Below are 14,576 nucleotides of genomic sequence, written 5' to 3' on the forward strand. Positions count from 1 at the left end.
AATCTCAATAACTACTATTTATGCAACTACAACAAGATCAGGTAGTTTTTATCCAGAATCAATCATTTAAACCAACTACACATTTGAGAGTCTTTAACACTTAGATCTGGGTTTCAGATGTATGGTTTCCCCAAATTTTATGCAAAATGTTTTATTATGTACATTTTTCTGAGGAGACAGGGCCATGTTTTTAGCCAATTCTCAATAGCTAGGGGAAAAAATATAAAGGCCAAAATACAACTTCAAACAAAACCCTCCATCCCTCAAAAAGCTCCAGCAGCTCTTCTCATCCATGGGCAAAATCTTAACTTTGCTGCACAGCATCCAAGGCCCTTCACAAGCTGGTCAGGCTTTCAATCATCCTCCTGGCATTTCCAACTATCCAGTGTGACCCTCCTTCAAGCCCCAGCTCGTGTCTCAAACAGCCTGAACTGTCCTCTCCAGACACAGTGATCACCTTTTTCCTTTAACTACACCAAACTTAGGGTATGGAAATGGCACAGTCATATACTGACTGCTAGTATCTTCAGAGCCAAAAAATAGTATGAGCCAGAGGGAACCTTAAAGATCATGAGATCAAAAGTAGAAACCCTTATGGGGCCAGGCAATAACTACTATTTGGCATCAGGCAACTGTTGCAATAAGGAACCACTACAAGGCTCCAGTGTTGCTATATTTTGCAGTCTTTCCAAGAAAAGCTGGAAAACTAGATTTTCAGGTTATACTTTCTACATTTTTTAAAGTAAAAAGCTAATTCAGATTTGCTTCGGTTGTGAGGGTCAAACTAAAAAGATCTGTATGTCAGTATATACCTGCTGGTTTCTAATCTCTGACCTAGACATCCCCCACATTACCTCTACCTTCCCACTCTTCAAGTGAGGGAAACTTGAGGCCCAAGAAAGTCAAGGGTCCAGAGATGGAAGGCTCCTAGCAGGGCTGACTGGAATTCTGGGTGTTTTTCTGACACTTCTACATTGTCATATATCACTATCATTATTTTCCAGAGGGCCAAATATAGGCATTACATATAGATTTTCCCTGTTTCATTCATAAAAGATGAAACATCCTCTTCTCAGGCGTTCAATAGACCCAAGTTTTACTCACAATCGCAGGCCACTGAACAATTCGCTCAGAAATTTCGGGAGACTTCCGTTCCGCTAAGACCAAGTTATGTTCTACTAAAAAGGCTCTTCTTAGAAGGCTATAGACATCGATCCATCTTCTCTTCCTCCAAGATTCCCCATCAAACTCCACACACACCTAGACAAACAGAATTCAAGAAAAGAGACTTGATTAACAAAAACAGACATGAAAAATGCCCCAATTTGAATTATACCCTTATCATTCTACTTGAATCTTTTATCTGAAGTGTGCTGGCCCCTATTCCTGATCTCTTACCTCCCTTCACAGCCCACAGTGAACTACCCAGATATGTTAGTCTAAACCATCAGCTTTGGCTCCCAAACCACTTTAGGAAGCAGAAGTCAAGAGATTTGGGAGCCAGTCTTTGCCCTCAAAGTAACCTCTGAAAAGCCCTAATCCAAAGAACCCCCTTGTAGAAGGTTTTTACATATGGTAATTAGACATCAGAGCTTTGAGAACTGAAAAAACAGAAATCTAAAACCCAAAGAAGGACTTATTGCAGGGCGCTGTGATTCCATGTTGACAGTGAGTTTAAGATGACACCCTCTGCCCCCCATCAACACAATCTACCACTGGCTTTCCAATCCCTCTGTTATCAGGAGGACTCAGCACAAGGTACTTTCTCAATAACACTTTGAGTTGAATAAACTGGAAAATTTACATCAGAGTTCTACATCAAAAACAATTTTGGTAAATATAGAAATTGGCAGTAATTGATAAATGACCCTAATTTTTTCCAAAACTACTTTCAGCTTCTTACATGAAAATGAAACTACCTTTGAAATACCATATTCCAAGTAACTATGAAGTTTTCTGTTTCTGATCTGCAAAACACCTTTTAACCCTAATGTTAAAAATCTTATAATTTATATAAATATTTTAAAGATATTAAAAAATTCAGTCCAAAAGTGCATCTCTGGCAGTAACCCTGAAGTAGGAATCAGTTACAAAACCTTAAAAGTCACATGAATGTACCAAAACATGTTAGCTTCCTTAATCCATCATGAACATGCTACCCCTTAATTTATTCTGTATCTATTAAAATGTTTTCCATACATTAAATGAGCTACAACAAACTCACTCGATTCAGTGTAAAAATTACTTTTTTTTTTTAGGGTCCACACCCGCAGCATATAGAGGTTCCCAGGCTAGGGGTCTAATCGGAGCTACAGCTTCCGGCCTACAACACAGCCACAGCCACTTGGGATCCGAGCCGCATGTATGACCTACACCACAGCTCACGGCAACGCCAGATCCTTAACCCACTGAGCAAGGCCAGGGATCGAACCTGCAACCTCATGGTTCCTAGTCAGATTTGTTTCTACTGCACTACAAGGGGAACTCCTAAATATTACTTCTTAAATTTGGTTTAAGAGTCCTCCTCTTACTAGAGAGGCCTCTCATGTTTGGTTTCAAGGAATTAGTGAATACATCTATCAACACTTCATAATTTCATAGACAACCACATCTCCCTTTTCAACCTTCAACTTTTTCTTTTTTGGCCACCCCGCAGCACATGGAGTTCTCAGTCCAGGGATCAGATCTAAGCTGCAATTTCAACCTATGTGGCAGCAGTGTCAACAGTGGATCCTTAACCCATGCCAGGCCGGGGATGAACCTGTGTCCCATTGCTCCAGAGACTCTGCTGATCCCATTGCACCACAGAGGGAACTCCTCAACTTTTAATGTTTTGTTTTTTTTTTTAAAAAAAGTATTTAATTTCCATTCATGTCAGAACCCAATTCAAAAAATTCTTTCCTCAAAGAAGCCTTCCCTTACCAAAGAGCCCTTCTCTCTCCCAAGAGAAGTCCTTTGTTAACTGTACTCAAAACTCTGTACTTTTTCTTCCCAGCACTTACATTTTGAATTATTCATTTGTGTTTAACTGATAGACATATTATGAACTCAAAGAGGTCAAAGTCTATGTCTGCTTTTACTTACCACTGTACTTTACAGGGTTTCCAGTCTCCTGTCAGTTCTGGAACAGTTGTTGAATGAATGAGTTTCTCTCTGAACTGTGCTCTTACCTTCTGTTTCTCTCATCCATTTGGAAGGGAGGAAGTTCCCAAGTGACATACCACTAGCCTCCTTACCAAACCTTTATAGCTACAGAATATCAATCTTTAAATTCAATAAAATTTAAGACTCATCCTATCCTTCTCCCCCAACCACAAAATGTGCACCCCTAATTTCTCAGGCAACTTTCCCTGAGAACTTGCATACTTTTTGGTGGGGCAGGTTTTTAACTTTGCAGTTATTACAGAGTAAGTGCAAATGTGGAATGACTTGCTATGAGACGAGGCCCCAAGTATTCTCTCCTTCGTCCTATGTAGTCCATCCATCACTTTAACCAACTAAATTAAATGGTCCTTCTCAGAGGTGTTCAGAGACTGCCTATGCCCCTTTCTGCTTCCCTGGCCACAGGACCCAGGTCCTTTGATATCTCCCCTAGTCTTTCTACCCCACATCACATCACCCTCAAATCCAACCTAGCTTTGGATTACAGGTTTCCCATCAATGTAGTGTAAGAGGAATGTGCATCCACAAACTTCAGAACCAGAAAGACCTGGGTTTGAATGCCAGCTACGTTGAAGCATTCTTAGAATGATATTACATGCATAAAATATGTCGGATTACAAAGGAAACCAATTAACTGTACCTAGGTTAAGAACCTTTACCTAAATCTAAGTTTCTGATTCCTGTTTGGTAGCTTCAAAATCAAAGTACTAACACCTACAATCATTTAGGTAGATTGCAAAGTATGTTAAGCATCTGGCAAAGAGACTAGATAGTTTTAAGACTTCCATGGTAATTCAAATCTTAATTTATCGGGTATTACTTCTTCAGTTAGGACAAGGGGAAAGAAGGTCTTCAATAGGATCATCTAACAACTACTCGGAAAAAAAAAAAATCATCTAAGACCTATAGTGGTTCCCAAAACTTAAGCACTATCACAATTCTTACTGTAACACTATCTATAAAGCTTATGATCAAGCCTAAACCAAAATCTAGACAAGGTTCCCTTTACATCTCAGTTTTTGAGTGATGTGAAAATTACATTTAGCTCTTTAAAAACAGTTTATGACTTTGAAGTATTGTGTTAAAAATTCACATTTAAAACAATGAGTTTTTTAAAAATAATAAACCCAAAAAGCTGTGTGCTTTCTTCAACATCTCTAAAAAGTTTCCCATCTATCACAGCCACATGTCTTTCATTTGTGTCTTAAGGTCTTAAATTCTATATTTAAGGACCACCCCCCTCCACAAGAAAAGTCTCTTCTGCAGAAATTTCTATTAAAAAACATACCCATGAGAATTCAAATTCAGGGGGAACTAAAGTGATCTGACCACGCTCCTGCAAGCTGAGGGATACAACTAGTTCTATTTCCAAACTGTGTTCTTTCTTCCACAATCACTGGTTCACACCAAGGAGATGTTATTTATGTTGTCTCACTACAAAGGCCAGAAAGAGGCCAATTAACTTTGATTTACTACTTATAATTCCCAAATTTCCTGGTTTTTTTTTTTTGAATAGAGCATTTTGTAAATGTGTGCCAATTAGTATAACAAATATCTTGACCAGATGTTGAATATTTCAAATTAATTATTTCAAACTAATTTCTCCCACGGAAAATCTTTTTAATATATATGAATTCTCTAATCAAGTTAATCTCAAAACCTCTCTTAGTATACACTAATCTTACCCAAATATACGATTATGAAAACCATGAAGATGGCCAAGAAAAATGTTTCCAAGTTTAAAAGTAGGCATTTACCCGATGGCATGACTTTTAAGTCAAGAAGTTTTTAATGCCATATCTGTTCTATGCCCAGCTATACGATGCAGAACACCACTAATTCCACTACTCCACAAATTAGGAAAAATTAATTCAGTATGCTTCTATTTATGTCTTCTTATACCTAAATAAAAAGCTCGTCTAAGACCCCAGCATCACGCATTCTATTATAAGGGTAAACAGCTTTTTATTACACTGTGCTAAGTGCTTCTCATTTTACATGGGTTGACTGGAAACGGAATCCACCAACATTCGAGTTTGAATTGTATGCAAGCATGAACCGATTATGCATTGGTCATGGCCTTCACCTGACAAAAAGGGCTTTAACAGGAAATGATACATACAGATGGCCAAGTACTACCAAGGGCATCCCTAAGAACTACGAAGGAGCAGAAGACTCAAGGAAAAGGTAGGTTCAAAGGAAAGGGAAAGACCTAGACAAACAAGTTGGGGAAAGAGGGCCTTCCCAGCATGCATAATGAACAAAGCCAATTTGCCTAAAAAGAGCAGGATAAAAATAAGGCTAAAGTCGTCCTTATAATCACACCTGATTAAGATCTGTTGTTATTCCAGATAAAGAAAATGCCTCTGCTTCATAGATTATTTCTAAACTGCTTTTCTATATAGAAGTAATAATTGTATGATTCCTTCATTTATTTGTTTAGGTATTTTAGTAAAAAACAATATACCAGGCAATGTTCTCAGTGCTGGAGATAAAGAAACCAGCAAAACAGAGTGCTCTAACCTCACTCCACCTGACTGTTAAAGCCTAGTGGTTACAGTCTGGAGACAAACTTGGTCAAGTTATTTAACTCCTTTAAGCCCCAATTTCTAACAATGAAAAATGCAGTTTACCATCTAGGATTTTGTGAAGATTAAACAAAATTATTTGCATAATAATAAGTATGTTATTATGTCCTCACCTAACTTGTTTGTAATCAACTACTAAACACTGTAGCCAAGTAAGTGACTTTGTTGCAAAGTCTTTCTCTAGATGAAACAAAGTTAACAAGCTTTGGCCTCATTAACATCATCCTCAACCAAGGAAGCAAATCAGTCTGGACACACTTGTACTTCTACCAGTACTAAAACAGTTGCTCACTATTTCAATTTTATTCATTCATATTCATTACAGCACCCAGTCCCAACCCACTCCAAAACTCAGTAGCCAGGTAAGCATGGTCTTAGTTGCTTAGTTCCTGCCTGCATCTTGCCAAACACAATTAGTTTCAGTGTTTTTATTAAAAACTGTTTTTGCTAACACAACATGCCCTAATTAAGTCATTGACTTCATCTGCTACTCAATTAATGACTGCTGTAATAAATCATGATTAGGAAAGAAAAACAGAGTAGTTCCTTACATGAGGGCTGAGTTGTGATGTCCCCAGGTTAAGGAGAAAAAAAAAAAAAATCCAATAGAATCAAAACTGTTCTTGAATTAAAATCCCTGCCGTCTTCAGGTTAGGCAGCTTAGCAGAGTGGAAGAGACAGCCAAACCTAGGTTTAAATGCTCCCTCCATCATTAGCTAACTATGCAAGTCTGGGCAAGACTCCTTTCCCTAAATCCATTTCTTCATTCTGAAAATGAAGATATCACCACCACTTCAAAGGCTGGAGGTGGGGGAGATGTGGAGATTAAAAAGAATACACATAAAGGACCTCCTAGACTGCCTCCCTAATCCAACAGGTCCACAATCACTGTCCGGGAAGGGAACACCTAGTCTCTCATCATCTGCCAAAGAACTAAAGACTATAAAGCTTAATTTTGTTTACAATAAAGTCAGATAAAAACAAGCACACTAGAGAAAATTTTACTTGACAAGTGAAATAAACCACAAGAACTATGACTGAAACCTAGTACACAAAGCCCATTTTATTGAGAAAGGGTATTAGCCTAAAGCAAATAGGTTGGCCATCCTTGTGCCACACTACATTCTGTCAGTATCAAAATCCAGCTTGCTAGGAATGAAACCAAACTTCACAGTGTAGGACAGGACACCTTTGGTGGCAAAGCCTTTGATCAGGGAGCATGACAATTAAGAGGGAGGGCTCAAGGGTCAAAACTTTCTGGATTAGAACCTAGGCTATGCCAATTCCTCGGTATGTGACCTGGGGAAGATGATCTCCCCCATCCCCAGGACTTCTCTCTGTAAAACTGGGACCATAAGTAACTATCCCCAAAGAACTGTAAGGATTAAATAAGAGCACAGCTCTGAAGTGTTCAGCATGATGCCTGGCATATGGTTAAACATTCAACGGTCTTTCCTTTTCAACTAGATGATAAAGCACACTATAGAAGCTTTACAAACACATCACCACCCATCCCTTTCCTACAACCCTTTGCAGACTAATACTGGTTGGGGCATGCACTGTCACCTCAAAAGCGTTCAAGTGAACAGTGTTTCAGAAGTCAGCATGTTCAAGTACCAGCGCAAAAACTTACTTTCCTTATTTGAGCAGTTTTCAAGAAAAATTGAAGATAATGACCAAGTGATACTGAAACATATCCATTACCCAGGAATGGCAAGCTCCTCTGTTCTGGCAAGCTCCCTTCAAGTTATCACCACTTTGGAGTGTTTGTTGGGGACCGTTTTTCAGTTATTTCTGCACAAAGGAGTCTTTGTTGGTACAATGGCTTCCTCACTGGTAGTTTCCAGACAACACTTTCACAGCAATACTTCTATTAGGGAGTATGATCAGAAGTCATCTCTTTTTGAAAAGAACTGTGCAAGGTTCTGCGTGTCACTGTGATTAAAAATCACACTGGCCGCACTTGTTCCCATTTCTCTCCTTCCCCTCAAACACCCAAATGGAATACTTTGAAGCCATTCCTCCAAAACACCATATAAGGGGCAGCTCCACCCCGACCCTCCATATATGGGCATATCCCACACCCACCCACAGACTCATCAGAGACAACCAGGAACCCACTCCAGCCCTGACCCACCATATACGGACAAATACCCACCCTAATAGATCTAAGCTCCTCCCTCTACTCTCACACTTCTTTTCTAACAAGTCTGAAAGTTGAATAAGTTGGGTGAAGAAATTAGGGGGAACAAACAAGAAACCCAACCGAAAGCGCTTCCAAGCAGGAGCGCTCAGTCCTTAATGACTCCAAACGTCACCCACTTGCCCAACTTCATCTTTACAACACCACTCCGCCTTTGGAGAAATAATCGTACAGCCCTAATGAGGCACAGCTCGGGCAAAAACTAAGCATGTCTGAGCAACCCTAAGCCCATTATTAAACATAGGCAACTCTAGGCCAAGCACACCTCGCTCTACACACCATTTGAAAGACTTTCAAGGTCTAGTTGCCTGCACCTTCAGATCAGATGCCAACTTTCTGGTCGCCTTTTCAGAAAAGGGGGGGGGGGTGCCGGCTGTCTCGTTACCTAGGTAACTAGGAAACGGCCGCCAGCCGAGGCCCGGGAGCCGTTTTACCTTCAGATCCTTCTTGGTAACGTCGGTGTGGGAGACAGCTCGAATGGTCCCGGAGAGCCAGGGCCACTCGGCGACGCGCTCCACGTCCCAGCTGTCGTGGCCGCCTTCGCTGCCGTCGGCAGCGGACAGACTGAGGAATCGCTTCCCCACCAATACTGGCCAACTTTCTCCAAGCGTGAGCACCATGATTTCCACGCTGCAGGAAGGGCTCCTCCCTGCAAAAACACAAAAACAAAATGCAACGGGGGCGGCCGGTGGGAGGGAGGCCGGGAAGAGAGCGCGGTGGGGGGAGGCCGGAGCGGAGGGAAGGGTTCTAACCCCGCTCGGAGGACGGGACCCCAGGCAACCGCGGGTGCGACTGAGGATCCCGCAGCCGATCTCTCCACCCGCGTCCTCCCCGCCCCCGATCCCTCCCCCACCGCAAACACGGGCCCAAGCGCCGCGTGACCCTCGCTCTCCCAAGTTTCGCTTTTCCTAAACCTTAAACCTAAACGCAGACAGAGTGAAGGGAAAATCATTTGCAGCTTAAGTGAATTTGAAAGTGTTCGCCCCTCACCCCGGAAAAGAAAAGGCCCCGAAGCAGAGGGCCCGTCCCGGGCGGGCGGTCGGGTCCCCGCCCCGGGCGGCCCCGCGGGAGGGGCGAGCCCGCGGTTCCGCACTTGCCCCGCCGCCCCGCCCCGACACCCGCTTCCCAGCCCCCGACCCCCGGCCTGCGCCGAGGCGCGGGGGCGGCGGGGCCGCGGGCTTGGCGCCTTCACCTTTCTTCCTCCGCTCCCCTCAGCCGAGGCCGCGGCGCGCTTACCCCGCCTCCCGCCTCCCTGAGTCACCGGCGGCGGCCGCCGTTTCCAGCCGCCCAGCCGACTCTAGCTCTGACTTGGTTCAAGAGCTCTCACAAGACACGCACAGCCTCCCGGGCCCGCCCCCTTGGAGCCGCTTCCACCGCTCATTGGCTGGGCCCAAGGAGCTGGGCGAGACTCGTGGGGAAAGAGCCCATCGCCATTGGCCGTCCTAGGGAGGGCGGGGCGAGAGAAAAAAACAATTCCTTGGCTGCCTCCTCCCTTTCCCCTCCCCCTTCCGACTCCCGGACGACCCCCATTAGGTTAAAGTACACCAAGCGTAAGTGAGGGATCCCTCCGCCACAGCCATTCTTTCCATTTGTTGCCTCACAGGATACAAAAAAGTCCCGCGAAATCGGCTATCAACTTTAGGACCCAGAGGGAAATTACAGTGGTGCACAGATAAGACTGAATGGCGAAGCCCAGAGCTGTAAGTGCCTATTGGATTGCTTTTCAAGTGCGTAGGCTGTCGACCGAAGATAGGCATTCCACTTGGCGGAAGAATCTCACAGGAAAAGGGTGAGGGCGGTGCAGAGTCAGCGGGGGAGGGAAGGGACGGGAACGTGCGGTTTCAAGCGTACTCAGCTAGAGGGAGGAGCGACAGCGCTCTGGAGGCTGGTGCGCAGGCGCTTTGCTGAGCAGAGGCTGGAGCTTGGGCTGCTGGGTGAAATGGCCGCGGGAGGCGCAGGCGCACGTGGTGTTCATCATGGAAAGTCTAAAGTCCGCCATTTTGAAGGAAAAATGAAGAAAGGCATGGAGTCATTGGGAAATGACGTTAATTAAATCTAGAGCAAAAGAGGACATCAGTAGAATGCGAAATGGATTTTTTTTTTTAATGTAAAGGGAGGATGGGAAGATATTCTGAGACCTACAAAGAAATTGAAGGACTAGATCAAGGTCATAATGGTGTAAGAGATGTGAAGAGGAAGTGACTTTGAAGGACAAAGGAGTTGAGAGGTGATTATGTCTTTTGGACCTCAAGTTTTTTGGTTGAATAAAGAAAAAAATGGAATAAAGGAATTGAAGTTCTCTTATTTTATAAAGGCTGGTGCTTGACATGGCATCACATTTAATCATGATTAAAATTAAGTGAAGAACTCAAGCTACCAATTTTACAAGTGTGAAAACTGAGAATCAGAAAAAGTTCAGAAACCTATTTGTGAGATTATAGATGCAAGTTAACTCCGTGTTGGCTTTAAACTTCTATGTTCTGAACAGATGACATTAAATTAAAATTTTAATTAAGAATAAACACTGAAGAATTAATTTGGATTGCAATTTGCAGACCATTCAAAAGGGAGGAAATGGAACAAAGAAAACCTATTGGTCTAACATAGGTCAGAATGGGATAGAGAAAAAAACAAATAAAACTTAAGACAGAATGTGGTAAATAGAAAAAAAAAACTAGAGAAGTCTAAATATCAGTATTTACAATAAATATAAGTGGGTTAATTTTGCTCAGAACTTAAAAAGACACACTGGATTGAAAACAAAATCCTATAAATTGACCTCAAGTGAACTCCAAAAACACAGAAAACTTGAAAATACTGGGTGAAAGAGTTTCTAATCTAATGGTAATTGAAGGAAAACAAAATAGCACTGTTAATATGGCTGAAAGCAAAAGCATCAAAGAGAAAAGGATTTTATGTCAATAAAGGGTAAATCCCACAAACATAATACAGACTCTTGAATTATTATGACTCTGGGAGCATAGGAACATAGCCTAGCCTAAGCTAAGAGTAAACTTATGAAAACATCTTGACAATTTGTAATAAGAGTAGAAGATATAAATACATCTACCCTAGAAACAGGCATTTCAGATTTTTAAAATAGGTGAGGGTATGGAGGACTTAGATTACATAATTATTAATTTGAAAAATAATAGGAAAAAGTTCTATTAAACTTCAAATGACACATAATGCCTATGTTATATTCACAGTTCCAGAATTTAGGAAAGATAGATATTCTATGCATTTTATAAAACTTGCAAACCTTTTATTATCAAATCTTAACCAGGAGAGTGCAATAAAGGAAAGCTATAGCTTAATCACATTATAAATAGAGGTGAGAAATTCTTATATAAAATATGAGCAAGGGAGTTCCTATTGTGGCTCAGCAGAAACTAACCCAACTAGGATCCATGAGGATGTGGGTTCGAGCCCAGCCTCACTCAGTGGGTTAAAGATCTGGCATCGTCATGATCTGTGGTTTAGGCCACAGACTTGGCTTGGATCCATGTTGCTGTGGCTGTGGCATAGAGTGGTAGCTGTAGCTCTGATTCGACCTCTAGCTTGGGAACTTCCATATGCTGCAGGTGCAGCCCTAAAAAGCAAAACAAATAAGTAAATTTTAATTTAAAAAATAATAAAATATAAGGAAGCCAATTCCAGCAGTATATTTTTAAATAATCACCATGAATAATTATGTTTATTATATGAATATGAGGATATTTCAAGATTAGAAAATTACTACAGGTCACCATAACAGATTAAAAGAGAAAAATCATGTTCATTTTAGTAGAGGGTTAAAAGAACATGCACTCACAATGAAAGCCAAACTACCTAGAAAGCTAGGAATATTAAGAGCACACAGTATTCAATACTTATTCATGATTTTTAAAAATAATTTTAAACTTCCTACAAAATATGAGGAATATGAGACATCCACCCTAGAAAAACACCTAGAAAGATGAACTAGGAAACAGCAACAAGGTTTTTCATTTAGGCATTTTTTTTTTTTTGGCTGTGAAAAATTAGAAATAATCTAAATATGCTTCAGGTGGGGAATAAATAAATGAAATATACAATATAATGAAAAGCCATAGTGCATTTGAAAGGGAATAAAACATATTTAGATGTACCAATAAGAATAGACTAGCAAGAGTTCCTATTATGGCTCAGCAGTTAATGAACCTGACTAGCATCCATGAGGATGCGGGTTCCATCCCTGGCATCACTCAGTGGGTTAAGGATCCAGCGTTGCCATGAGCTGTGGTGTAGGTTGAAGACACGGCTCAGATCTGGCATTGCTGTGGCTGTGGTATAGGCCAGCAGCTACAGCTCTCACTGGATCCCTAGCCTGGCAACTTCCATAAGCTGCAAGTATGGCCCTAAAAGACCAAAAAAAAAAAAAAAAAAGAATAGATTAACAAAACATATTTTGAATGAAAAGGTTGCATTTGGTAATATCTGAAAATACACAAAAATTACACTATATATGTTCTATGAAATATACATATTAAAACTTATGATGACGGCTACTGGTATTGGAGGGCACACCCTAGTACTGAGGGTACTGGTCAAAGGTAATTTAGTGTTCTTAATTCTCTCATTTTTATAAGGCAAATGTATTCATCTTTTGAAATTTAAAGCTGTATTTAAAATCCTATTTAGCAGATGTAAGCTATAATACATGGAGGGGATAATCAATAAGATCCTTCTGTATAGCATAGAGACCTATATTCAATGTCTTATAATAAACCATAATGGAAAAGAATAATTTTCTCTACAGCAGAAATTAACACAACATTGTAAATCAATAATACTTCAATTTAAAAAATAAATTAATTTTAAAAATCACATTAATGGAATCTATAACATTAACACTCAATAGTATTCATAACAAATTATTAGAACTAATGCAAGAGTCAAGAAGGTGGTGCAATGAAAGATCAATAGCAAAAAAAAAATCAAAATAATTCCTATACTTCAACAAGCATAAATTAGAACGTACAACAGAAGAAAAGAAACAATTTATAACCATGAAAACTATAGAATTTCCAGGAAAGAACAATGTGAAAGAAACAAAAACTATAGGACTTTACCAATGAAAAGAGATCCACAAAATAGATGCATAAAAGATTTGAAATTTTCCATTTCTTTAGATGACTTGATAAAGATGTCATTTCTGCTCAGATGAAACTACTTACAAATTTCTTTCAATGTATGAAAGAATCAAAATCAAAATATATAAATAATTAAGAGAACACAGAAACAGACCCATGTATATGTGAACAATTAGTTTATGACTAACACACCATTTTAAATGAATATAAACAATAAACTCTTTAATATATGCTTTGAGGTCTATTTGTTACCCAGGAGAAAGTAGCAAAGTCACATTCATATATCAAAATTCACGAAAAGAAGTTCCAGGTGGACCAAAGAGCTAGGTATAAAAAATCTAGCAAAATATTTTAAGATTCCTTCTCCCTTTCCTTCTTCCTTCTCTTTCCCTTCCTATTCCTGAACATTTCAGTCCTAAAGCCACTAGGAGTGCAGAGTAAAATATGTTTTTATAAGAGGCTGGCTGGTATGGAATGTTTGAGCTAATAAGGAATTACGGCCTGGCATGCGAAGTGAGATGAGAAGAATCCACATACAGGTCAACCCAGCATGGAATACCTAGAAACCAAATAACATGAGGCAGGCATCTATAAATGGGGGTCACCTGGTGTGTTATGAGAATCCAACTAAGGCAAAGAAACTGCTCACATTGAAGAAAAATCTGGCACTGTATATTAGACCCTGAGAAAGGTAAGGAAAGCATGTATGCAGGGACCAGCAAAGGACACTGAAAAGACTAAGAGAGATCTTAGAAGTTGGGAGGAGAAACAGGAGAGAGGTCCATCCTGGAACCAAGGAGGAGAGAATTTCAATATGGAGAACCATTCAGAGAAGTCAAGGATATACTGAAGTCAAGGCAGATGGAGGACTGAGAAGCATTGACACTCCCAACCAATAAATTTTAGCCTAGTCTATTTGGTCCTTGATTCTGCAACTGCAGAACGATTAGAATGCAATTTTCTGTCTAAATCAGCTTCCCTTAAGGAAAGGGAATTGGGAGGTATTTTCCCTCCCTTAAGGTATTGTCCTTAATGGAGGTAATGTCATAAGAAACTATCAGCTAGGAGTTCCTGTTGTAGCTCAGTGGAAATGAATCTGATTAGAATCCATGAGGATGCAGGTTCAATCCCTGGCCTCCCTCAGTGGGTTAAGGATCCGGCATTGCCATGAGCTGTGGCAGATAGGTCGCAGATGAAGCTTGGATCTGGCATTGCTGTGGCTGTGACAATAGCCATTGGCTACAGCTCCAATTCGACCCCTAGCCTGAGAACCTCCATATGCCATGGGTATAGCCCTAAAAAGCAAAAGACAAAACCAAACAAAACAAAACTATTATCCAAATTCCGGCATATATATTACAGTCAAAATCCTGCCACTAAATATATAAATGAGGGACAACAGAAGGTTCCAAAAAACTTTAAGAAAATCAGCAAGTAGAAATTTGGAGTCTATTTGGTCCTTGATTCTGCAACTGCAAAACAATTTGAATACAATTTTCTGTCTAAATC

The 14,576-nt window shown here is 40.5% G+C and overlaps 1 protein-coding gene across 5 annotated transcripts in view; it reads right to left on the bottom strand.

Moving 5' to 3' along the window:
* The window catches only part of KDM3A (lysine demethylase 3A), a 54,892-nt gene extending 45,585 nt beyond the window's left edge, over positions 1–9,307 (bottom strand). The window contains exons 1-3 of one of the 5 annotated variants that reach the window (XM_003124935.6): positions 9,190–9,307; positions 8,388–8,602; positions 1,105–1,260 (exon numbers count right to left, since the gene is read on the bottom strand). In XM_003124935.6, coding sequence (XP_003124983.3) covers positions 1,105–1,260; positions 8,388–8,573 — 342 coding nt within the window. In that variant the 5' untranslated portion in view covers positions 8,574–8,602; positions 9,190–9,307. Of the gene's footprint in view, positions 1–1,104; positions 1,261–8,387; positions 8,603–8,943; positions 9,002–9,145 lie in introns of those variants that run through there. The other 4 variants (XM_005662401.3, XM_021087280.1, XM_021087281.1 and 1 more) reach the window with 4 other exon arrangements.

The sequence above is a fragment of the Sus scrofa genome, chromosome 3 (genome assembly GCF_000003025.6).
Source record: "Sus scrofa isolate TJ Tabasco breed Duroc chromosome 3, Sscrofa11.1, whole genome shotgun sequence".
NCBI lineage: Eukaryota > Metazoa > Chordata > Mammalia > Artiodactyla > Suidae > Sus > Sus scrofa.